The sequence below is a fragment of the Heliangelus exortis genome, chromosome Z (assembly GCF_036169615.1).
Source record: "Heliangelus exortis chromosome Z, bHelExo1.hap1, whole genome shotgun sequence".
NCBI lineage: Eukaryota > Metazoa > Chordata > Aves > Apodiformes > Trochilidae > Heliangelus > Heliangelus exortis.
The window spans coordinates 53,623,986-53,651,295 of NC_092454.1; the positions used below are offsets into that span (position 1 = coordinate 53,623,986).

Below are 27,310 nucleotides of genomic sequence, written 5' to 3' on the forward strand. Positions count from 1 at the left end.
ACCCCAAGAGAGGTTTGCCTGTCTACACCCATCTGCACTTTCATACAATTAAAACATTCAGATCTAGGGTAGCTTATATTTAGAAACATTTTAGGAAAGACTTCTGAAATCCTTTAAATAGGTCACAACCAAAACCAGCAATCAACACCTTGTGACTGCAGTTTATTTTCTGTAGCAGTTCAGCTACATTTAGTGATACAATCCCTTCCTATCCCTTTCGTACTTTTTGCCCTGGTGTTCTGGTTTGGGACAGGATAAAGGTAATTTTCTGCCTTGTAATTTTGCGTTCAGCTAAATCTCTTGTAAGTAGCTGCACTTGCTGAAATTAACAGCATTATCAGTCCTAGAAGCAGACACTGACTGAGGAACTTGCTGTTAATTTCAGCAAGTGCAGCTACTTACAAGAGACTTAGCTGAAAGCAAAAGACAGAAAATTACCTTTATCATGGCCCAAAACAGGACACCAGGGCTGCCCTGCAGCCTCGGTGGTGATGTGAGAGTTATTTGGGGAGAAGGGGGAAGAACGTGGTATCATTTTCCTGTATTTTTTTATATATTTAGTAATTTTTCCTTTTTGTCATTACTGTTTCATTAAAGCAGTGTAGTTTAGTTTCCCACCCATGTCTCTCTCCCTTATTCTCTCTCCTTTCTTTACAAGGGAGATAAAGAAATCATCCCTGATGATTTCATCCCTGTAAAGAATGGAAGGTGTACTAGTTAGTTAATTCAACAAATTCTGACTTCATAAATGTGGATGTACCTACCCTGAAGGAGAATATGACATTTTATTAGCCCCTTTTTTGACATTTCCTAATATATACCTATAGACAACTTCCTGAGAGAAAAATTAAATTTTTAACAAAGTAACTTTAACAAATGACAGGGGAAAAACTTCTGTAATAACCTAATGAAGTACTTGCAATATGCAATTATAAGCCTTATACTCACAGAATGCCAATTAGTTGGCATAACTCATACTGGCTGACACATCAGACCCAATACACAGTGAGAAAAAAGCACATTCATTTACATAACATTTAAAATGAACAGAGCAAACTCGAGAACCTTGGGCTCTTAACCTTTTCCTCACAATAGCTTTTCCAGACTAACACATTTAACTTGTAGAAGAAAAATTAACAGTGGTATCTGGAAATACTACTTGTGTACCAGAAGTCAAAAAGAAAAAAACCAAGATCAATTAGAATGCTACATATTAAAACCTCAGTAAAATAGAGTCCACCTCAGCTTTGGAGTGATACCTCTCTACACTGGTGGGTCCACCAAGAATGAACCTATTTTCAATTCTCAAAATTAATGGACTATTTTGGAAAGCACTAACTCTGTCTTTTTAAAAGCAAGCTTTGCAACCTCCCATTCCAAGGCACAGCATTACTAACACCAGCGAGAAGGGGAGTGTTTAGCTTTCAACATGGTACCAAATGTTACTCACGATAACAGCTAAACAACACCAAGCTAAGCTAACAATTGACACAGTATCTTTCCAAATTCTGTTTACATTTCTTATTAGGCAATAAAATATGCCCAGTCATCCTGGGCATCTTTTAATATTGTGTTCTACCATGATACACAAGACAATAACCAGAGGAATAAAAAAGAAAACCAGTTTGCTAAATAAATATTTAAAAGCTTTCAATATCTCAAAATAAGGACATTACAAAACACTGTGATGCTGACATCATTCAAAGTGACAGAGATGTGGTAAACAGACAGTTATTTTCAGATACATAGGTAGATACAAGAAGGGGAAAAGGTAAACATTTAGCCACTTTGGTCTCAGGAAATACAAATAATACTGATGATAACTATATCAAAATGTAGCACAAGATAGTGGTGGGGCTCCATATCCTTCCCACAATAGCCTAAAGAAAAGATGCTGCTTCTGACCATTTTCACTAGGCAGAACTATGGAAACCTACAGGCCTGTCTAATAAAACCAAATTGTACTGTACTAGAAGAATATTCTTGAAGTTATAGGTTCACAAACAAGCCATAGCAATTGTATACAAACTGGAATATGATTGACCCAGCCCAGGAAATTGACATTTCTGAACGTATTCACCCAAGCTGCTGTCACATCTCATGCCTCACACCCTATCTAAATTACAATTCTCCTCCCACTCAATCAAAGTGCTTTGGACTTTTTCAGAAAACCCTCACTGTTCTAGCTACTGTGTGTCTATGCACACTTTCCTCATGTGCTGAATGTGGAAACACCGTCACTCCATAAGTGTATGCTTACTACCAAAATTTCATTACTGGACCCTACTGCTACACATACCAGTTTAAAGACAAAGGTTTTTCTTTTGTTTTATGAAGTACCAGATTGAATAGACCAATGAAAATCCATGTGGACAGATATGTGTGGTAAACAGGCAAAGAATACAAAATGTGGAAAACAATACAGACAATGCATCTATCATTCAGACTCAAGAAATGCTAACACCGAGTGGCCAGACTCAGACTGCAAACACAGACAGTGAGGTAGTATTCAGTTTATGGGAAAAAACCCAAGTAATACTAAGAAACTACTGCTACATGAAAAGGTGCCACAACACACTAATCACGAAACAAGCTATTGTTCTTTTTTTAATATGAACTTCTAAACACTGATGCAATATGTATCTCTGTGTAGGAAAGCAAGCAGCATGCTGGACTGAAGGACTATATGCATACATCATAAAATGCAACGATATTGTTGATACTAAAGATGTGTCATCACATGTATCTCTGGATGATATAGTTTAGATTAGAATACTACAGTTTGGCTAATAAACTATCACTTTATAAACTGCTTAGTCCAACTAATTGGCCCAAAACTGACTGAATTACAACTCTTTTGCAGTGATTCCATCTTATTGGCTCCAAAATCCTTCACTTCTGATGCTGTCAAAGGCACAATATTTGAAAGAGGAAATTAATTTTGCCATAATGGTTTTAAATGAATAATAAAGAAAATTTTAGCTTTCTCTAAAAACAGTAAGTCGCAAGTCCATATATATGTAGTTATAAATATGACTACTAACTAGAAAAGTAACTAATGGCAATGAAGAAATACAGTCAAGTTTTGAGGGAAAATAAAAAAGGTCACTATTTAATATTTTCGCCAACATTTTATTCGTAAGGCAATTCTGAGGGAAGGATGAGAATAAACATTAGCTTCATTTCCCCCCAAGCCTATTCACTTCCTTTCCTGTCTAAAATAACCTGATGGTCCTCAGCCAGCTCCAGCTATAAGCTAGAGGAAGGAACTGGTAAAAAGATCAAAATCCTCTAAGTGCAGATGCCTGTTTTTCCTACAGCACAACCCTGTAAATCTGAGCTTGCTACTGGTAACATCTCTGACCACCGTGTGTGAGCCAGATAAGGCTGAGAAACTCACCCATACCTTGGCCTTCCCAAGGAAGCCCATTTTGATGGCCATCCTCAAGAGACAAAATTGTGTTCCCTGTCTGCAGCTGAGAAATCTTGAACTGCTTTTGGATGTCCAAGGTAATGTGCAATCAGAAACCTAATAAATGAGGTACTCTGACAGGAAAAAAATAGTTAAACTTTTGTTGAGAATCTTGTTTGTATGAATATTTTCTTTAACTGTATTGTATTTAAAATATTTTTGCTTTATTTTTGCAAATGAGCTTGAACAGGAAGCTTGCTTTTTCAGATGCAAGATGGGGCAAGCATATGTAATATAATCCCTGTGAAATGGTAAAAACATTGCTTTTCATGTCTGAAGGTACATTTAGCCCTGGCAAAACATTTGTAGAGTGAAATCTTTGTAATATAATCCATATGAAATGGTAAAAACATTGCTTTTCATGTCTGAAGGTACATTTGGCCCTGGCAAAACATTTGTAGAGCAAAATCTTTGTAGCTTTGACATTAAGATGTCCACCAAAGAGGCTTTTCATTTAAGAAGCTGCTTTCTTAAATGATCTAAGTATCTGAAAAACAAAGCTGTCATTTGCAGAAGGTTTTATTATGGTAACGACTGCCAGAAATAATTGGCTCTGGCAGCAGGAAATGTGGAGCAGTTGAAGGTAGTTCAAAATAACATGGTTATCTAAAACAATTTCTTTTTTCCTTCCTCTCTTTAAAAGAAACTTCAGAGGAAGACAGGCATGTGTTTCACCTTAAATTTTAAGTAACATTTCTTTAAGAACATTTTGACTGTACACCTAAGTAATATAACATTATTACATTTACAGAAAAAGAAACCCTCTCTTAATATTTCTTATTGATTCACCTTTGGCTAGATCTTTGTCCTGATTATCTTCAACAAAAAAGGAAAGCTTCTGTGCATGTTAAAAGCAACGAAGAAATGAAGCCTCTCAATTGTTTTAAGTAGGTCCTTGTTCTTTTAACTAGGGACTGAATATTCCGCAGCTTTAGAGATACCAACATAGCTTTAGGATTTGTGAGCAACTTCTAAATTCCCATTAGACAACACTTCTATTTTTTTTTTTCAGGAAACCTGGCAGACTAAATGTAAACTTGAACCCTCATCTTCCTGACTTTTGAACAGACAAGAACCCAAAGGTAAGTATGGGCTGAACTACCACATGAACACATTACGTATGATTCAGCAATACACAATTTAGAAGTCAGTGTAACACCATTCACCATTTTCATTAAACTTTTGGTTTTTATGTCACAGCAATGACAACGGCTAGAAAAAGGACGATATTTAAAGCTACTTGCAGAAATTTACAGTGCAAAAACTGTTATGCAGTCTTTCACAGAAAATCTTCTGTTTCTTTTCATAAAGGAGAAAACCAGGATGAAAGTTCAGATTTACCCACAACAGGAAAGAAAACTAAACAAACATTGTTCCCTGGAAGGGTCACCGAAATACTTATAAGCCAACTAAAGCAACCACCTAATCAAAGATGAGAGAAAGAGGCATCTCAATATTAACATGAAAATGAACAAAACAAATATGACGTGCTGTTTCCTCACCTCTAGTAAATGAACGTTCCATGAAATATAAAAGTTAGGATAATGCTACGAAGCCAAATGAAAAGTTAATATAACATAGTGGGAAAATGCTACCTTTTAAGTTTCTCTAGGCAAAAAAAGAGGCAATAAAACTACTTATATTATCTGCAGAATTTTTAAATACCTTAAAAAGCATCTTAAGAGCCATTGAACCCATACACATTTAAGCTGATGTACATTTGCTCACCTATTCAGTGATGGCAGAAGTGAAAGCAACGCCAAAGCAGAAAGTTTTCTCCTTTCTGGCTGAGTGATGTTATCCATCCGATCTACCCACATTTCAATCATGTTACCAAGAATCTGGTCCATCTGCAGTGGGAATCAGAACATTTATTTTTGTTTATGAGTACTTCAGCATCTATAGAAAATAATTTACTTTAATTTTTCTACTAACTGAATAAAGGTATTAAAAAATTCTATGCTTCCAGGCTCTGAACCTCCCTCACCATTAATTGTAACCTAGAAGTTAGAAATACACTTAATTCATGGACAGAGAATTGACTCAGAAACAGATTTCCTAAAACAGGCTAATAAATTCAAAGTATGTGAACTTACTCTGTTTTATGTTCCTTGGTGATAAATAAAAAGACTTGTCTTTATCTGTTTTAAAAGTTTACTACACGTAAGTGTAACAAAATTACTAAGATTTCACTTCGACACAGTAGAATACTTGTAGACAAAGGACCTCAGTAATCTTATTAGTGAAATCAGAGCACATTGAATCTAATATTCCTAGAAATTCAAGAGAATGATTAGACCATTATCCCTGTTGGCATGAAGACAGCACAAGGAAGGAAAATCTCACTTTGCAATACCATGAAAACTAAAGGGACTTATATGATGTGTTGTGGGATACAGTGAGAATAGAATTTAGAAGTTGTATAAAACTTCTAATGAAATGTTTTAAGGTAGTTGTGATAACATGTAAAACTTATTATAAGACATGCAGGAGAAAGACCAAAAGAAAGGAAAGAAACCCTTTCCAAGGTGGACTAGGGAGGAAAAATCATGGAAAATAGAGGGAAAAGTTCTTTCAGATCACAATAATGCAAGACTACATGGAATACAGCTGAAATACCAAGACAAAAGCCCTTACCTCCTGACCTAGTTCGCATGCCACCTGGCTCAAAAGTAATGAAAAAAAGCTTGCATTTTGTAGTAGAACTCTGCCCATGATTCCCAGGTAAGTAGACATCACCACTGGGTATCTCTGAAGAAAAAGCACACAGAACAAAGAGGGCTTAGTTTAATTAGGAGAAAAATACTTAATATACAAAGCAGAAACGTGGAAAAACTTGCATGCTTCCTTTTCTTAATCCATTTTCTTAAATTTGAAATTATAAACTGTAACTTAAAAGCCTCTAAGAACACAGGATGGAACTAAAAATCAGTACCAGAGTTTCCTGATCATTACAATAGAAAAACTATGGAAATCTTAAAGTCAGTTTCATCCAAATAACTAAGAAAACATTCAAAATTATTCTATTACAAATTTAAAATTCTGGATCTTAAGGAATAAACAGTATATTGTATTGTTAAAAAGTTACTTTGGAAGTTGATTTTGGTTTAAAATTATTGTTTAGAATTTTATTAAGATGTGGTTAGTACTTCTAAAGTTTTTATTACTTATTTCACTGAGAGAAACCATGATACACTTGCCAGTAACTAATTACAAGTGTCTGAAAATTAACTGGATACGGTACTAAGCTCTTTCGTTTTGTTATCACTTGTCAGCACTTTTAATTTTAAAAGAAGTGGCAGATTTCTTTGTATTAAAATCAGCATCTAACAATGTAAGAGTATTTTGTAGAACTGGCTACCTGAAAGACAAGATGCAAACATTTACACGAAAACATTAACTCAAATTAATATTTTTCTAACAGGGAGCAATGAATGTATTAGTCTTAAATCAGAAAACATATTAATAATCCACTCTCTAGTTTTGTGTTTTCTTAACTTGCAAACTGTTAAAAAAACCTGTTCTGTGTTTTTTTTCTTTTGTGTGTTCTGTGCAGCAAAAAATACATTGCTAAGAAGTATGACCTGGATTATTATGGAAACATCTTACGTAATTCAAAAATTGTAATGGTAGCCAAATAGTAACATCTCAAAGTCCTCAACTCAAAAAAACCTGAAGGTTTTGATGAAGAAAGACAAAAGCACAGGAAATTCCACATTGGCTCTGATGATTAAAGTGTTTTTTTTCTCCACCTAGTACTGCAAAGTACATGGTTAAAACATATTGGATTTTAGGCCTTTTTACCCAACACTGAAAAATATTGACAGCAAAGAGAGAAAAGGGAGAATTTAAGACATCTAAGCAAGCACAATCTTAAAGCCTTTTCTCTATCAACATATTCTCACATCTTTCATCCTCATTGTATTAGAAAAATAAGGTCAAACCAATCTCCTTGCCCATCTTCTTTTCCTCTAGTGCAAGTACACTTAAAAGAAATAGTACAAGTGTCTCTAAAAAATCCCAACAAAATACTCCAACACTTACCAAGGATCCAACTAATCAATCATAGCACCATATCAGTGTTAATAATGCAGGAACAGCAGAACAAATTTTGTGTTATTTAATTAAAATAAGCACTAGATGAAAATACAAGTGATGGCTACCTTGCTTTAACTGTTGTGCTACTATATTATTTTTTAAGATTTTTTTAAAGTAGCTGTCAAAGATCTATCAGATGCTATTAAAATGTAACAGTAACATGAGAAAACTGTGACAGAGAAGGACAGGTAACTAACTGCACAAAAGGAAAAGAAGACAGTAGTTAAAAAGTAACTCTTACCTCCCCATCTATAATCCCCCTGAGTACTGATGGCAAAAGCTGTTGGAACATCTGAGGACCCAGAACAGGGTTTACTTTTAAGACATTTTCCACAACCTTAAGAACAAAAGCAAATAAGAGAACTAGTGAAGAACATTTAAAAATCTTAACTGAAGCATTAAAAAGTGCCTATGTTGGTGTAGATACAAAGTACTGGTACAAGCTTACCATTTAACACTACCAAATCCCAGGACTGCTGAAAGCTGAAAGCCTATCCTAGAGAAGAACTCTGCAAACCTGACCTGCATAATGGACCTGATGAAAACTGACATGCCCAGTGAAAACAATCTAGCCAAATACCTCCTCATCAGTCACCTCTTGTCCCTGGTGCTCCTGTCCCTGGGAAAGGTGGTAAGGTGGGCTGGAAGGAAGGCAAGCTCATGGAGCAGATCCTCCTGAAGGCTGATACACTAAGGCACATGGAAGACATGGAGGTGGTTTGTGGCAACAAATGCAGCTTCACCAAGCACAAAGTGTGCCTGACAAATCTGGTGGTTTTTGACTGGGTCACAGTGTTGGTGGACAAGTGGAGAGCAACTGACATCATCTGCCTGGATTTGTGCAAAAACATTTAATCCTGGTCTCTAAATTGGAAAGTCATGGATTCAATGGATGGACCACTCTGTGAATAAAGAATTGGCTGGATGGTTGGAGTAGTAGTCAATGGCTCAATGTCCAAATGAAGATTAGTTCCTAAGTGACTAGAGCTGTTTAACATCTTTGCCAGTGACATGGACACAGGAAGTGAGTGCACCCACAAGAAGTTTGCTTATGACACCAAACTGTATAGCAAGGTCAACATGCTGGAGGGAAGTCACCCTACCTGTTCACCTCTGTAAGTAGGAAGGACACAGAACTGAAGCGTATAAAGCATATAAAGGTACCAGAAAGGTACCTCCCTTAAACACTCTTCTAAGTCTCCACCTACTTTCAGCTCAGAGGGACTTGAACAAAAACTGCTCTGTGCTTTTGTACAATTTCCCTTGAATCTTTTTTTTCTTTTTGGACCTTGCTTCACTTAATGTCCTCTACTTCTTACCTTAAGAGCAATGTTAAGCAGCTGACTCCTTTCTATGGTTATCAATTTTGTAGACCATTTATTTACTGTTCTAAAGTCCATTTTGCTTGTAAAAAAATATTTCAGACCACACTCCTGACGGTTTTTGTTCCCAGAACTTACCCTAAGGTTTTTTTTAACAAGTCAGCACACTCTGATAAAACATCTTCCTTTTTACAATAATACTTCCATGGATTATATCACAGAATCACAGAATGTTTTAGGTTTGAAGAGACCTCCAAGATCATCCAGTCCAACCTGTCCTTTGACCAACACCATAATCTAACTACTAAATCATGTCCTCAAGGACCAGGTCCAAACTCCTTTTTAATACCTCCAGGGATGGTGACTCCACCACTGTCCTGGGCAGGCCATTCCAATGCCTGACAACCCTCTCAGTGGAAAACTATTTCCTAACATCTGGCCTGACCATCCCCTGGCACAGCTTCCATCCATTCCCTCTGGTCCTGTCACAGTCCACCAAGGAGCAGAGGCTGTTTTCCTCCTTGCTCCAACCTCCCCTGAGGCAGCAGAAGAGAGACATGAGGTCTCCTCTCAGCCTCCTCTTCTCCAGACTGAACACCCCAAGCTCTCTCAGCCACTCCTCACAGAACTTGTGCTCCAGGCCCTTCAGGAGCTTTGTTGTCCTTCTCTGGACACGCTTCAGCATTTCTCTGTCCCTCTTATAGTGAGGTGCCCAGAACTGAACACAGGACTCAAGATGTGGCCTCACCAGAGCTGAGTACAGCGGGACGATCACCTCCCTATTCCTGCTGGCCACAGTGTTCCTAATACAAGCCAGGATGCCACTGGCCTTCTTGGCCACCTGCACACACTGCTGACTCATATTAAATCAACTATGAATCAATACCCCCAGGTCCCTTTCCAACATACAGATTTCTAACCACACTTTCCTAGGTCTGTAGCTTACCATGGGGTTGTTATGACCCAGGTGCAAGACCTTGTGCATTTGGTCTTGTTAAACTTCATACAATTAACCTTGGGCCATTGGTCTCCCTGTAAGGCTTCCCTACCCTCCAGCAGATTGACACAGCCACCTAGTTTGGTGTCACCTGCAGATTTACTGAGGGTACACTCAATCCCCTCATCCAAATCATTACTGAAGATATACTACTGAAGATATTAAAGAGAAAGGGCCCCAGCACTGAACCCTGGGGTACACCACTTGTAACCAGGTCAGCATCCAGATTTAGTTCCATTCACTACCACTCTTTCAGCTCAACCACCCAGCCAATTTTTTACCCAATGCAGGGTGTATTCGTCCAAGCCAAGTGCCATAAATTTCTAAAGAATAATGTTGTGAGAGACAGTATCAAAATCACCAAAACAGCTTTCATAATAAGACACATATGCATGCAGACTTACTGATTAACCCTTATCTTGCCAGTTTTTCAAATATGCAGCTAAAAAAACTGAACTGTGCAATTATTTTTCTTATTGCTTCTGTACATTGAAAAGGAAAACTACCATTTAAAAAGATTAGTGGATACTCCTATTGCTGGGTTCATTAGCAAAGGGATTGATATTGGTTGACAGAGTACAGACAAAACTTGTATTTGGATGGCTAGATACAGTAATTAGATAATCACCTCTGCACATATTGATCAGAAACACTAAACCAAACCTAGATTATTAACACATCTGGGTTTGACTTCAGGGTTTCATTATCTCTTAATATTGCATTTTCATCTGGATAGTGAATTTTGCTGAATGCTGAACCAAGCTGAAAACCGCATTAGTACAATTCCTTAAACTTTTATCAGATGGGTTTTACTCTTTTATTTTGTAATTAGAACTGTAGGTGTCTCTTGTGTTAATACTGTGGTACCCTTAATCCATTCTAAAATTCAACTAAACAACTTCGATTAGCTTTCTACAACTTAAACAAATCTGCTGATAGCCACAGATTAAACGTAGTTACTTTGACCCAACCACAACCCTTGTTTTCCCTCTCAGTACTCTCAAAATTTGCTATGCATACCATTATATTTACAACAAAATGATTGGTCACCTGGATGTTTAAGTGTCCTACTGCCAGGCTGCAGGATAGACTATTTTAATGAATATGCAAGCCCTCACTCATCACTCTTCTCTAGCAATCTTAAAATAATCAAACAGGAAAGATGTCAGACTTTTAATCTAAATCCTTCTATAAGAAGAGGACTCACAAGAGACAGAAGGGGACAACTGTATGCTGCCAGCTGTGTGCTGGACACTTGTGCCTGGCAGACAGTTGTCCAGCAGAGAGTTGTGAGTTGTTTGCAGCATACAGTTGGCAGTGGACAGCTGTCCTACCCAGCAAATTTACCTAGAATTCATCTACATAAGCACAACAGTTTGGAGTCACATGGATTAATGAAGGCCTTGCAGAGACTGTCTATGAACAGTGTGTTACATGATTATATTTTAGGGTGCTCTATTTAAGGCTCTAATAAGCTTCTCTTGGGAAAAGTATTATTTTTAAAAAATACATGTGTGCATATATACACTCCTAAACACATACACACCTCTAATACATAGTTTGAAACACCACTGATTCTAATTTTAATTGTGTTCTAAATAATATTTTTGGGGTAGATATTCTACATTCATCATACTCTAAAAGTATTACTCTAACCAGGCAAAACACTTGAAGGAATAATGGATGCACAGAGCTGAATAGCTAAGTATTATTTTCATTACACTCTACCTTTAAGACTTGAACTTGACCTTCAGTAGTTATGTCCTTCAAAAGTTCACAAAATGACCGGCATAAGCCAGCAGCATAAGTCTGAAATTAAATTTAAAAAGGTTATTACACAAACACATTTTATATCTATGTATAAATTGCAAAACTCAACGTATTAGAGATTACATATGCCCAGAGACACAGCTTCACTTCAGTAACATATTTGCTGAAATGCTTGTCTTTCCTGAATTAAAATCTAGTCTAAGCATTCTGGGTTTTTTAACACTGCATGCCATGAATTTCTAACGAAGATGTAAGAACAATGCATAACTGTTCCTGTCAATTCTAACTAGATTTATGAATGCGATTTTAATCTTGTAGGATAATGAGAGAAAATATTATTACACAGGACCTTTTCAGATACCAAATTACTGAATCAATCCACAAAACAGTAATTCTAAATATTAATCTTTCACAAATCTGATTTGACTGAGTGTCCACCACTTGGCATATGGTAACATACCTGCAAAAATTCAGATGATGATAAGAAAATATAAGCATTGATGATCTTGAAACAATTTTTGAGGTTTTCTGAACTCAGTTCTGAAAATAAAGGAAATTCAGAACCTCATCACCAAACTGAAGTACAACTTTTTTATCACACAGCTTTTATGTGCCAGTTGCCTACAATCAGAAAAATGTTACCTTAGATTCATTACAATTCAAGCTCTGTTGCCCTTCCAGAGACCATAACAAAAGAACGACCATAACAGCTCTCACATGTTCTCAAATGGAAGCACAAGAAATCCTATGTCCTCAAAAGCCAATGCTAACAAAAAGAGTCAAATTTGCATGTGGTAGTCAACTAGAGAAGATAACAAAGACAGAATAAATGAAACACATACTTCAAAAGACTTGAAATTACTGATAAATGATCTCTCTCACATTTGAGTTAGCAAATGCTAAATAAAAAGTGAAAATAAGACTGCAGTTCTGCTCTTCTAACCTAAGTGACACAACAGAAGACATTGAGCTTTTAGATTGAAACACACTGAGCTTAGGCCATACCTTGAATATTTCAGTAAGGAAAGCATATCCATTTAAGAGACAGATACACAGAGGAGATGGTATACAGCAACAGTTTGAAGAGAGAAAAAAGACATGTCCTCAGGCAGTACCTGTAAGACTGTTTTTAAAAAAAAAATAAAAATCACCCCAGAGCATCTAGAAAAACAATTCATAGCAAAATAAAAGGTTTTAAAGCTTCACAAGGCAGTCGAAACTACTGCACAACACAAACAGCCTTCAGTGTCTGAAATCAAAAGAGAAAACCAAAAAAACTTCAAAGGTTTCGCAAAAATTTCTCAAAACCAATCTGGGAGACAGATTATTCTTGGCAAAGTGAACTCCAGCTCCAACACCCTTAATTAATATTCCAATAAAATCATCATGAAGAGCCATCAGGAAAACACTCCTACACAACTTTTAAATGAAATTCCTCACCAGATTAAAGTAGCTGGTTTTCACAGTTTATGTCAAGCTTGTACCAACCAAGCCTCTGCTCGCTCATCCCCACTCCCACTGAAGGACAGGGAGGAGAAAATCCACCCAAAGGCTCCTTAATGGAGGCAAGGACAGGGAGGTTTGCATTCCCCAGTAACAGTAAAAGACAAAAAATGACAGACTCAGCTTGGGAAGGAAAAAAATAACTAATTTAAGCCATAAGGAGAAAGGAAAAACATAACGGTATCTCAGTACTCAAGGGGAGGACTCCTCACAGCCTTCCCCTGCTCCATCATAGGGTGCCTCTCATGGGACAGAGTCCTTCACAAACCCCTCTGCTATGAGTCCCTCCCACAGGTGCAGTCCCCCAGGAACTGCTCCAGCCTGGGCTGCAGACAGAGTCATGGCTGCTTTGGGAACAGTCACCTCCTCTGGCACAGGGTCCCACACAGCTGCAGATCCACATCTCTCCCTCTCTGTGATCCCACACAGCATGCAGCTCCACATCTGTCCTCCTGTGATACTTCAGGGGCTAAAAATCCACATTTACCCTTCTGTGGTCCCTCAGGGACTGCTCCACCATTCTTCCACATAGTTTGCAGGGGGACAGCTGCCATCTCACCAGGGCTACATGGGAATCTCTGCTCGGGAACCTTCTCCCCTCTCCTCCTTCACCGACCTCTGTGTCTTTGCTCTGGCATTGCTCTCTCACCTCCACCTTTTCTCTGCTTCACAGGTCTCTTTTTATATCTTTGCAGTTTTGTTTCCCCATTCTTTAACATGTTACTCACAGAGGTGCATCCAGCTTCCCATATCTGCTCAGCCTTGGGCAGAGGCAGGGCCAGCATTGGAACCATTGGAGCTTCCAGAAGCACTGTCCCCTGTGCCTCCCCCTCTCCCCCCCATTTCCCAAACACCACTGCAGTAACCCAAGACACTGGCTAAGACCTGATATGTCTTGCACAGCTTACAGAAACACAGCTTGTATTAAATGTCAATCATTACTGAATGTAGGGGAGAACATTACAACCACAGATAAATGAAAAGGCTGAGATACTTAAGGCATTCTTCCCCTGAGTCCTCATTAGTCAGTCCAGCCACCCCCAGGGTATTCAGCCTCTTGAGCTGGAAGATAAGGACAGAGAGAACAACACCCCACTCCAAATCCAGGAGGATGCAGTTAACAACCTGCTGTGGCACCTGGACACTCACAAGTCTATGGGGCCAGATAGGACCCACCTAAGAGTATTGGGGGAGCTGGCAGAGGAGCTTACCAAGCCTTTCTCCATCTTTTACCAACAGTCTTGGTTAACTGAGCAGGTCCCAGATGACTGAGGGTTTGCCAATGTGACACTCATCTAAAAGAAGGGCTGAAAGGACGATCTGGGGAACCACAGGCTTGCCAGCTTGACCTTGGTGCCTGGAAAAATTATGGAGAGGTTCATCTTGAGTGCACTTATGTGGCAAGTGCAGGACAGCTAGGGGATCAGGCCCAGCCAGCATGGGTTCAGGAAATTCAGGTCCTGCTTGACCAATACGGTCTTGGTCCAGGACCAGGTGATTTGCCCAGTGGAATAGGGAAAGTGTGAAAAATAAGGGTTTAAAATTGTAATTTATTGTTTTGTTGAGTGTATCTTTCAATTTAATAATGTTTGCTTGGGCTGTCTGTTGAGGTAGCATGTTGTATCCTGTTGTTTTGGAGTGTATGTTTAAGCGTACTTATAAGGAAGAAAAGTCAGCAAAACATGAGGAGGGGCTGACCGCGGGGCCCACGAAACAGGGATGTCATGTGACCATTTCCCTCAGCAACAGAATGAAGCCCGCGAAACATGAAACTGTTTCCCTCAGCAACGGAACGAAGCCCGTGAAACAAGAACCAATGCTGGGAGAGCCCGCAAAACGAAAATCAATGATAAACTGATAAAGAGACTAAGGGGAAGGGGCTTATAAAAAGTATAAAAGGACTGGTTTTACCTCATCGAACTTGCGAGACGGTGATGGAGCTACAGCTCCCCAGCCGCCCAGCGTGCTGCAGCGCGCTGCTTTACTTATATCTCTCTCAATAAAAAGTTTTACTGCTGAAACATCGAGTCAGCGTTTTTAACAGAAAGGATGTGGATGTTGACTGTCTGGATTTCAGTAAAGCCTCTAACACTGTCTTTCTTCCACAGCATTCTCCTACAGAAGCTGGTGGCTCAGGCCATAAACACATGTACTCTACACTGGGTTAAAAACCAACTGCATGGCCAGGACCAGAGTTGTAGTCAATGGAGTTAAATCCAGTTGGTGGCTGCTCACAAGTGGTGTCCCTCAGGGCTCAGTTTTGGGGCCAGTCTGGTTCAATGCCTGTATCAATTATCTAGATGAGGGAGTTGAGTGCTTCCTCAGAATTTTGCAAACTGCACCAAGCTGGGTAGCAATGTTGATCTGCTTGAGGGTAGGAAGGCTCTGCAGATGGACCAGAACAGGTTGAATCAATGGGCTGAGGCCAATTATGAGATTCATCAAGGCAAGCATCAGGTCCTGCATTCCAGTCACAACAACCCCATGCAACACTATGGGTCTGGGGCAGAGTGGCTGGAAAACTGCCTGGCAGAAAAGGACCTGGGGGTGTTGGTTGACAGCTGGATGAATACAAGCCAGCAGTGTGCTATGAGAGCCAGAAGCATCCTGGCCTGTACAAGGAATACCATGGCCAACAGACCCAGGGAGGTTATCTTACCCCTATACTTGGCACTGCTGAGGCTGCATCTTGAGTACTATATTCAGTTTTGGGCTGCCTCACTACAGAAAAGACTTTGAGCTACTGGAGTGTGTCCAAAGAAGGGAAATGAAGCTGATGAAGTTTGGACAACTAATCCTATAAGGAGAGACTGAGAGAACTGGGATCATTTGGTTTGAAGAAGAGGAAGCTGAAGGGAGACCTAATTGCTCTCTACAACTACCTGAAAGGAGGCTGTAGTAAGGTGGGTATTCACCTCTTTACCCATGTAAATAAAAAAACTAAAGGAAATGGCCTGAAGTTGCACCACATATTAAGAAGAATTTCTTTACTGAAAAGTAGTCAGGCACTGGAATGGGCTGCCCAAGGGGGCAGCAGTCACCATCCCTCGAGGTATCTAAAAACTGTGTAGATGATGCACTTCAGGACATGCTCTAGTGGGCATGGTGATTGTTTTATTTATTTATGGAGGGGGAGCAAGGGAGGTTGACAGTTGGACAAGGTGATCTTAGAGGTTTTTTCCAACTGTAACAATTCTGTGATTCTGTGTGAAAGTCTGATAGTAGTTTCAGTAGAACAACATCTGAAAAGTGCTTGGAAGCTTTAGCATTTGCTCTTCCCTCACAATAGGAAGAATGTTAATGCTCCTATTATCTGACACAGCATAAGACAACTCTGAACGCATGACAACTTTCATACTTTAGAGCAGGGACAGGTCACGTTATCACTTATTTTGAATATTTACATATCTTGACTTTGTCAAAGATGATTTTTCACCTATGCATTCAATATCCTCATCAAAAGATTCCAATACATTTATAAATTCACTTTAGTAGCTTATTACTAGCGTTACACACTTCCTGAAGTTAGCAGACCTCTAGGGAGAATGAATTATGTGGGATTCTTTTTTTTTTACTGGATACAACCATGTTTTAGGTTTCAGAAACTGATGCAGTAGATAAATCATTACGAAATGGTCATATAAACAGGAAGTGCTACCAAGCTTTCCAAAACTTTCCAGTATTTTCCATAATTCTATGATAACCAATACAAAGGCAATGAAGCAAAAAAAGAAGCAAAACTGCAAGAATTAGGAACTATTTCAGCCAGGGAAGAAAAAAAGCAGAAAAAATAGGTGTCATAGAAATGACAGAATTTCAGTCACTCACCTGTGCACAAAACTCAAAGTCTAGTAAAAGTTTGCAAAGTAAAAAAAGGTTAGTAAAATGGTTACACTTAAAAAAACAATTATTTGCTCAATTCTCTTGCCAGGTTTACCTGAATCAAATATATCTTTTTCTGAATTACTGAATGTTCTCCACTGTGTTTTGTTGGGAGCAGAAAAAATATTCCAGTTCCATTAATCTGCTTTTTGCTGTTACAAGTCCAGCACAGGCACATTAAACGTTATGCTTCTTGAAACAGCTCAGTCTTGACTCTGACTGTACTCCCAACCTGAAATTTAATCATATTCAGCTGCCATTTTAAGCAGTCTCAGTGCAGAAATGCATGCATCCTCAGAATTAATGCATTCCTCCATTTCATGTTATTCAATCTGCTGCACCAAGAGACGGATCAAAGAACTGCTGCAACCTCTCTATAGAGATATTAATTTCAACAATGTTTAAACATTAGCAGTGGTGCTGATAGGAAAATCAAGTACAACATAAGCTGTGAATGACTACTGTACATCAGTGATAGCACTGATAGCTACAGAAATATACTTAAGACAGTTTTACTGGAATTATGAATTTACTTTATATAATGTATGCTGAAATAAAATTCTGTTTTGTGAAACAGTGTGCTTTATGAAATCCACAATCTTCAGTAAATGACTAAGCAAGACTTTTCTGACAGTAAACAACAGGATGTTGATTGGGCTCACCTAGGTGTCTCCGGGCCTTTTGCATGCAAATAGATAACAAGCTCAAGGCACTGAAAGCCTTCCAGATAGAAACTGGATGAGGGCTTGCCCGCCCAACATTATGGGTGGGATAAACAAAGTAACATCCCAGAAAGACTTCCCTGAATACCACCAAAGACCACACACACACCTAAGAATGCAAATATGACAATGAGATCTAGGAAATCGGGTGCATATTATAGTGAGTTCTACACCTAGTAGGACAATGTAAGTCTTGCCTGTTGCTACTTATGGTATGCATGACATTGAATATCTCTTGTGCATCCAGCAGTGCTATAAAGAATGCCTGCCTTCTGTAACTTCAAGACAAGGGCAGAGGGTGCTGTCAGCAATCAAATTTTACAGTATCGGCATCACAGCCTTCAAAGGAAGGTAGCCAGGCAAGTAAAATAAAGCCTCTGAATCAAATGCAACATAGTACTCCTGTATTTTTAAGGATAGCATTGATTACTTTAAAAGACAGATATAACTGCTTTGTACAATGTCTCTGACATACAGGTCCAACCGCACCAGTAACTTGAAATGGATATGAAGCCCTCTTTTTCGAAGGACAGAATGGAACACAGAATATCTGGAACAGAACAGATAATACTTCAAAACTAGATTTAAAAAAAAAAATCATAAATCTTTGTCTACTTTTCCCCTTAAAAGTTGAAGAGATGTCACTGCACTGAAATATATGCTGACGTATGGCCACGCGACATGGCCATGAAAAAGCATGTTCAAATAATGAAAAACCTGGTATGAATGAATCAATGATCCCCCCCAAAAAAACTAATTAAGTGACAAACCAATTTTTTTACACAACACACACTGGAACTGCTTGCCAATGGATAAGGATGTTTTTAAAAAGTATCCTAAAAGATGCAGGCAAACCATGCAGGCCTTCAAAGTTCATGTTTCTAAATGTTACTGGTGAGCCAGGAGCAATGATGAGACAAGGAAGTGCTTGTGCAATACATGGTCTTGGAAAGTATCTTAGCAGCACTTAAAAACAATTGTGTAACAGATTATTTATTCATTTGTAGTCACCTAAATATGCATTCACCAACAGGAGAAAACATCAAAAACTTCTCTGTCAAGTGATATCCACAGCAGACTTGAAAACTACCAGACATAATCTATGCACAATAGATTTCATTCAACATATTTCATTCATACCACTTTGCTGAAGAAAACATATCATTATAACCTAGAAATTATAAATCAACTTTTTGTACTTTGATGGTTAATCTCGCCCCACAAATCCAAATGCAACACTACATGCTGAAGGAGCTCCTAATGGTCCTAAATCAGAAACAGCAATCTATCACTGCACGCCTTTTTCTTCTGAAAAAATATTATGTACAGTCACAATCAAGTCCCACAGGACCTTGCTCACTTTAAGGAAAACATAAAACATACCTAGCTTAACTGTAATACTTGCTGTACCAGCATAACACAATAGCCTTCATTTATCAGAACAAGGAACATTCTCTTCAGAATCTGTATTTTCCAAAGGAGAACGTATTCTCCAGGATTCATTCATTAAAAAAAAACAAACAAATGGAATTCTTAGAAATGTAGAACATTCCTGAATACCTTTGCCTTTTGTTAGAAGAGTATGCCAAGGTTTCCTTTCATTTATCTCTACTCTGGAAAATACTGTATGAGGACTTGGGAGAACTGGGTGAGAAGAAAACAGCAGCAGCAGTATCTCAATAAGTCACAAATAATTTAACTATAGCAGGCCAGGAGGGTGACACAACTATGAAAATCACAACCGCCTGTATAGTGGAAGCTTTCTGTAGTAGATACTATCTATTGCTAATATACAAGTAGGAGTAAGGATAGGTATGTAGATATGAATTGCGAGAAACAGTAAGTATTTGGCAACTACAGAAAATAAGAGTTGGCTAAAACCACTGCAGAACAATACTTTCCTGATCAGTCTTGTCATTGGAGCTTAAATATACACAGAAAAATAAGAGCACCTACCCACCACGATGTAAGTTTCTACTTAAGTTTGACCTTACGTCAGTATAAAATATTAAGTTCTGAAAAAAACAACAAATTTAAAAGCCAACTTCCATAATTTTACAGAGAAAATGCTCAAAAAAAGGAATCTGCAGACTTTACTAGCTTGACAACATACAAAAGCATAGCTAAAGATTTCATTAACAAAATCATATTTACATAATACAATTAAACCCACAAAATTTTAATATTCCCACCAATTACAAAGAAAAAGCAACTCAAATATCTGCATTTCCAAAGTACTGAATCTTTATCTCCATTAATAAGTTTATATTTTGTGAACAACTCGGGCAAAATTACTGCTTTTAATTTCAGTGTTGCTTGACCAGTATGCTTACAGACATATTTGGATATGTGTTAACATCCTACATAGTCATTAAATGAATAATGGAAAAGCTAATAATGGAAACTTCAGTTCTTCAGACTGGAAATCATCATTCTGGCTGTAAGCAGAACAGGCAAATATTTTATATAATCAAGATCACTAAAACCCAGCACATTTGGTTTTAGATCTCAGGAACTCGTTGAAAATTCTCTGTAAAAATAAACTGAAATTTGTCTTATCTTTTGGATACAAAGCAGCATCAATGTATTAAAAATGAGAACAAGGTTAACTAGGTAATAAATAGCAAAGAAGATAGGAAAGTCAAGCAATCAAAATGTGTTCTTCATTTTTTCACTGTTACCGTTATGCAATCCACAGGAACATTACTTAATGCATAAAAACCAAAAGCAGTAGGAAAAAAAAAAGCAAACAAAGCACAAGAAATATTACTAGCAAAAGACTTACCAAGAAGGGAAGACATGTTCTGAAATATTCTCAAGAGTTCAGGAGTAAGGCATGGACTATTCTCCAGTGTCACTAACCTAAGAATAGATTAAGCAAAACATTTCAGATGAACTATGAATAACATTGAGCAATTTTTTTACAGATGTAAAACACTAACTTCTCATAACTGTCCATATGATCTTTAAATCATGTGTCAAAATTACTTGAAGTGTATTTCAAATGCAGCAGTAGTCCTTACCACACAGCATCAGTATAGTCATGGGACTTGCTGAGGTAGGAAAAGAAACAAAAATATACTTCTGTCTTTATGAAAACACAGCATAACTTCCATAATGCAGCAGTGAGATTAAGCACCCAAGAGAATTCATGAGAATGTGGCTGGAGAACATTCATGGTATAAGAACAACTGCTGATGTGCTCTGTAATGAAAGCAGCAGCTGTGGTGGTAACCAGTTCAAACCTTTTTCTAGGTATGAAATCACAGAATCATGTAACTACCTTGCTTGGAAAAGCCCTTAGAGATCATCAGTCCAACCATTAACCTAACAATCACAAAGTCCTTAACTAAACCATATCCCTAAGTACTGTGTCTATACTACTCATAAATACTTCCAGGAATGATGACTCCACCACTGCCCTAGGCAGCCTGTTCCAATATCCAACCAACTTGAGGTCATTACTTCTTGTCCTACCACTTGTAACTTCATTGTAACTTTATACCCACCTCTTCACAACATCCTTTAAGGTAGTCATAGAGAGCAACTATGTCTCCCCTCAGCTTTCATTTCTCTAACCTAAACAACCCTAGCTCCCTCAGATGCTCATTGAGAGACCTGTGCTCCAAACTCTTCATTAACTTCATTAACTTCATCGCCCTTCTTTAGACACACTTCAGTAGCTCAATGTCCTTTCTTGTAGTGAGGGGCCCAAAACTGCACACAGTACTCAAGATGTAGCCTCAAGATCACCTCCCAGGTTCTGCTAGTCACACTGATCCTTATCCAGGCCAGGATACCTTTGGCCCTCATGGCCCTGGGCATATTTCTGTCTCGTGTTCAGCCAGGTATCAATCAACACAACCAGGTTCCTCTCTGTTAGGCAGCTCTCCAGACACTTTTCCCCAGGAGTGTACTGCTGCTGGGGGTTGTGGCTAAAGCACAGTACCCAATATTTAGCCTTACTGATACTCATGCAATGGCCTGGCCCATCGATTGAGCATGTCTAGAATCACTAGGTTATTATTCTACCAAAGTCAGGCGTGTCAAATTGTTAGTTTAGTGTGCACATTACACTGAGACTAGACTTTCTTTCCTGATACACAGACAACAGACCTATGTATCACTCTGAACTAGTTGAAAATTGATTAGGATACTTCATCACTTTTGTGTTTATCAACTTCCTAACTTCATTTCTTTTGAGAAAAGGTACGATATCGGCAATGTAAATGTAAGGTAACAAAAGCATATAAACGCTTAGACTAAGTCAAAGTTGTTGTTGTTTTTTTTTAAAATCTTTTTCTTCTTCTTCTTGAGATAAAAAATAACATTTTAAAATTAGAAACCAATGAAGAGCATTCTTACCACAACTCCAAGCCATCTTCCAGAAGGTAGACATGTGGAGGCTGAGAAACATCTGTACTTAGCTGAATAATTGGAAGTAGAAAAGGATAGAGATTTTTGCTGTCTGCCCCCAGTCCCTACAAAAGTAAATAAAAAATGTAAAATACTTCGACAATCTCAAATCAAGCTCTTCAAGAATGCAATTAATAAAGATCTGTGATGCTGTTCCACTCACATACTGTAAAAATGTATTAAATAATAAAAGGTTGAACTTGCATCCAATTAATTCAACAACAAACAGTCTGATAGTCCTAAGCTTTCTCTCAACATGTCTTGGGAAAATTATGCAAGTTTGTTTGAGGAAAAGCAGCTCACCAGTGGTCTGCAAGAAAATATAATAAACTACACACATTCCTAAAAATACTCACTGGTCATTCTCTTTCCGCAAAAATTACAACTCTATCAGATACTAAATAATTGAATGCTGAATAAAATGTTTTAAAAAAAAGTTTATTCTTTGCACAGATTACTCTTTCATATATTAATCTTTCAAATATTCTAAGAATCATAAAATGATTTCAGTTGGAAGGGACCTTAAAGATCATCTAGTCAGAAGGTTTCGTCTTCATTGCTATTGAAAGGTTCACAGAAAGATGACTGATTCATTTTTTTAAATGATTTATGAGCCATACAGAAGGATGTCTCCTCAAGAATACAGGCAATTTCCTCAGCAATCATGAATAAGAAAACCAAATTTTTAAAAAGAAGCTAAAGTTAACTATTGCTAAAATGAACATAAATCAAAACTAATTCTAAAAGGAATAGAATTCTTTAGCTGGGAACTACTGCCTATTTTGTAATACTACTACTTAAGAGAACTGCGGCTAGCTGAATGCTGTTTTTGCATAATTACTGTATTTGGAATTTGTTAAGTTTAAAACTATTTTAAGTTAAGGCTCTTTTGTGGAATGATTGATTTCTTTGAACAAACTTGTTTCAAAATAAAAATAATCTTACATAAATTTGTCTGATGTCTTTGTGTCCACCTAAGCTTCTAGCCTTCACAGAGGATAGTAACAAAGTTTCATAATCTGTTTATGGTTAAAATGTATAGCTCTAACCTTCAAAACAACCCCATTTTCTCCTTTACTTGTAGTGTCTAGTCCTTCTCCTTCCACTTTATCACGGTTTGAGTGGACCAGACTAGTTTCTGGTACCATTATGAGAACATAAAGAGAGGGTCTTTAGGACCCTAAGTGATCCTAGAGGGGTGAAACACAGAGGTGTCGATACTCCTTTCTATTTCTTTCCCATACTCTGTAAAAGCCAGGAAGACCAGAATCTCAGAATTACTGACACTGGAAAACACCTCTGAGACCATCAGGTCCAGCCTATGACCTAACACCACCAGATCAGCCAGACCATGGCACTAAGTGCCACATCCAGCTTCTCCCTTTACACCTCCAGGGATGGTGACGCCACTACTGCCCTGTGCGGTCCATTCCAATGCCTGATGATCATGCTCTCCAAGAGAAACTGCTTTCTGATACCCAACCTAAACCTCACCTGGTGCAGCTTCAGGCCATACTCCTGTCACTCACTGCCTGAGAAAGAGGCCGACCCCCACCTGACCACAACCTCCACCCCCTGAGTGTCCTCCAGGCTAAACAGCTGCAGCTCCCTCATCCTCTCCTTGTAAGACTTTCCCCCTAGTAGGTCCAGAGAAGAGCAGCAAAGCTCATGAGGGGTCAAGAAAACAAATCTTACGAGCTAAGGAAGTTGGGGTTGTTTAGTCTGGAGAAAAGAAGGGGCAACATTATCACTCTGCAGAACTACCTGAAAGGAGGTTGCAGTGAGCTGGGTTCAAGTCTCCTCTCTTAAGTAGCAAGTGATAGTATCAGAGGAAATGTGTGCCAGGGAAAGGTTAGAGTGGCTATTAGGCAACATTTTTTCACTGAAAGGGCTTGTCGGGCACTGCCCAGGCTGCCCAAGTGTTGAAGTCACAATCCCTGGAGGTATTAAAAAGATGTGTAGAAATGTTGCTTAGTGGTAGACTTGTTAGTGTGGTAGGTTAAGCGTTGGACTTTATGGTCTTAAAGAGTCTTTTCCAACCTAAGTGATTATATGATTCTAAAAGGTCAAAACTTATTTATCTGACCACAGATTTCCAACAACTTCCATTTAGATATCATGTTGTTCAACAAAGCTATTAATGTTACATAACAAAATCCAGGACCAAAATTTATTTAGTTTTCTATTGTTTTGAGAGCTGTAAGACAAAAAGTGAGCTAAACAAACAGCCATGGACAAATGAAACCTAATGTTCATAGATGCAAGCAATATATTCTTGAAAGGAAAAGTTCTCCACAGTACACAGAAAAATAAATAGCAGAAAAAAAAACCAGACAAAAACTTAGAGAAGATGATTATCTGAGAATCAGTATGTTCACCTCAGTACACTATACAAAAATGTTACAGAAATCACTGAAGAAGGATGTAAAACTATCAGAGGTTACGCAGTTGAAGGGTAAAAATGGTAAAAATAAAAAGGTTGGAATATTAAATAAAAAGGATGACCAACAATTAGTCAATGCTAACAACATCCTTCAGAGACACTAAACATTAAATCAGTTAGCGATTTACACATTAAAAAAAGTTTAAATAACACTAATCTGAATGAAAATGCAAATTTAAAGAACAGGCAATGTCTAACTTGTAGCAGACAGTATCTTGGCCTTTGATTTAAAAATGGCCTATCTTCACAGAAAGCTTGCAACCAAAATACAAATTCCACATCCCTAGGAGCTGAATGGAAAGCAACAGGGAAACAGATATGCCTACACAGCAGAATTAAGTCTGAACCATACAGAGCAATTGTAAGAAGCAACCAACATTCCTTGTGCTGGCTGGGAAATACAGGAAGCCAAAATAAGCTCTTAAACATGGACTACATGGTCACTAAAGGATGTTCACTTTGAACACTACAAAACCAAAACCCTCTAGAATACAACCAAGCATGAAGAACTGTTTGTACAAAATTCCTGGAACCAAAATAGTTTAGTATTTGACATTATCCATCTTCACCCTCACTAGCAGGGAACCACACCTTTATTGAAAAACTGAGAAGCATATAGAAATAGCCTACTAAAAATAAATAAATAAATAAATAAATATTTATACACACACATATGTAAAATGAAGGTATATGTACATACATATATATGCACACACAGAGAACATGCAGCTATGTCTAAAAAAGAACTGTAGGGGAAACTGACATTTATGGAATTCTGACCCCTTACCTGGACAAGATGGATTAGGGTGGTCAGAATGGCACATCGTAGCATATTGTGCTCCTCACTCTGTTTCCAAAGGAGTGGTAAATACTGAACCAAACATCCCACATACGGTCGTATCTACATTTAGGAATACAAATTTGTTTCTTAGTGTGTCATACAAAGCCATTAATTTATCTGAAATATAATTAATGAAATATTTAGAAGCTGCTTCTGTAGCAGTAAAAATAGTTTGGTTTAATTTATTCTTCCTTCCTCTTCTTATAACACCATATTCCACACTCTGTAGCTGAAGTAACTTGTGACCACACAGTAGTTTGGAAACAATATCACTTATTTCAACTTTTGTGTATGGCAGTTGGGCTTAAATAGTATACGGAACACAAGGAGTACTTCATTTCATAACCAAACATATTTACATACTAATATATTCTTCACTTAAGACAGGATTCCTAAGTAACACGTCCTATCAGAAGACATCTGGCATCCTCTCAGAAGACAGAAACAGTCCCAGTAAGATAAAAATAATGAAGATACCAGTGCTTTGAGCAGGGGTTCAATTACAAAACATCCGGAGGTCTGACCTGGCCTATTTTTTTTTCCTTATGAGGCTCTACAATACTAAAAGGTTAATCTATTTGCATTCTGAAGTACATAATTAAGAAATAACCTAAACAGGCTCAAAAAAGTTCTTTCTCAACTTTTTTTTATTACTGCTTCTCTAGGTTATCTAAAATGTAGGGAAACTTGCTGTCAAGTTGACTTTTCCTACAAGGGACAATTTGGCACCGAATTACTTATAGAAAGAGAAAACAAGCTCAAAATCATGTATTATCTCTGTCCTTGGTAAAGTAATAGTGAAAAAAAAAAAACAGACAAAGCAACAATTCATTCTTTAATTCTACAAAATACCTTCAATTTCTTTGAATAAATTGAAGAGTGTTATTTTAACTCTAAAAAAGTACTGAAAATTCACAATGTGAACTTTGAACTTTTCATGCAGTTAAGCAGAGTGCTGTACAGCAACCGTGATCCATCAATGCCAATGAGAAATTACACATTTAACTGCACAGTCCCTATGAATGTGAAGTACTTAAATTACATTGAAGAAAAAGAAAATTTCAAGAAATGCAATAAGCAGTGAAGGCTTTCTGTACTCTAAGAGATGAGTCAATACAAAAATACATACTAGAGAGTAAGAACATTTTACATAAAAGCCAAATGAGAACTGAAAAGGGAAGAGAATGAAAAAGTGCAGGCATTTACCACAATAGCCAATCTACTAATTGATAACATTTTTCTACTATTTTTGCATAAGTCAAAATCATCAAGTGTTCCTCCATGTTCTTAGTACAAAGCTAACCCTGACATCTATTAAAAAAAAGAAAATACCTGCATATTGACTCTTTCAATGACACAAGACAGAACATGAAGAACATGCATTTTGGTGTCACATTGGTTTACTTCCTGAAGCAGCTGGAACAGCAGTGTAAACATGGATTCCAGAAACTAAAAACCAAAACAAAACTACAGATTAGACCACCAAAAATACACAAATTGGTGATTTTCCTATACACTAAAACTCATGAACTTTGAAAGACAACTGTTACAAGAACTGTTACAAAGTGTGTAAAATGTCACTCTCTCATTTGGAAAAATGCACACTAGCCAAGCACTGCCTGAACAGTTAAAATAGTTAAGATATACCCCTATATAGCAGTTGAAATGTAATCTGTTTGAACACACACAATTTTCACGTTTTGGTAAGTGTAAACATGCCTTCACAGACAAAATACTATAAGGCTAGAAGAAGCACTTTATTAGGGTCAAAGCAAAAATATGGCTTTCCAGCTTTTGGGTCATAGATAAAATTTATATACTGAACTGAAAAAGATGCCTTCAAC

General features: G+C 37.8%; 1 protein-coding gene across 6 annotated transcripts in view; it reads right to left on the minus strand.

The window, feature by feature from the left end:
* The window catches only part of IPO11 (importin 11), a 94,690-nt gene that overhangs the window by 25,948 nt on the left and 41,432 nt on the right, over positions 1–27,310 (minus strand). For 5 of the 6 annotated variants that reach the window (XM_071731568.1, XM_071731570.1, XM_071731567.1 and 2 more), the window contains 9 exons: positions 26,799–26,915; positions 25,413–25,526; positions 22,132–22,247; positions 20,552–20,628; positions 12,120–12,199; positions 11,618–11,698; positions 7,812–7,907; positions 6,110–6,223; positions 5,201–5,322 (listed from right to left, as the gene is read on the minus strand). In XM_071731568.1, coding sequence (XP_071587669.1) covers positions 5,201–5,322; positions 6,110–6,223; positions 7,812–7,907; positions 11,618–11,698; positions 12,120–12,199; positions 20,552–20,628; positions 22,132–22,247; positions 25,413–25,526; positions 26,799–26,915 — 917 coding nt within the window. Of the gene's footprint in view, positions 1–3,406; positions 3,547–5,200; positions 5,323–6,109; positions 6,224–7,811; positions 7,908–11,617; positions 11,699–12,119; positions 12,200–20,551; positions 20,629–22,131; positions 22,248–25,412; positions 25,527–26,798; positions 26,916–27,310 lie in introns of those variants that run through there. The other variant, XM_071731572.1, reaches the window with a different exon arrangement.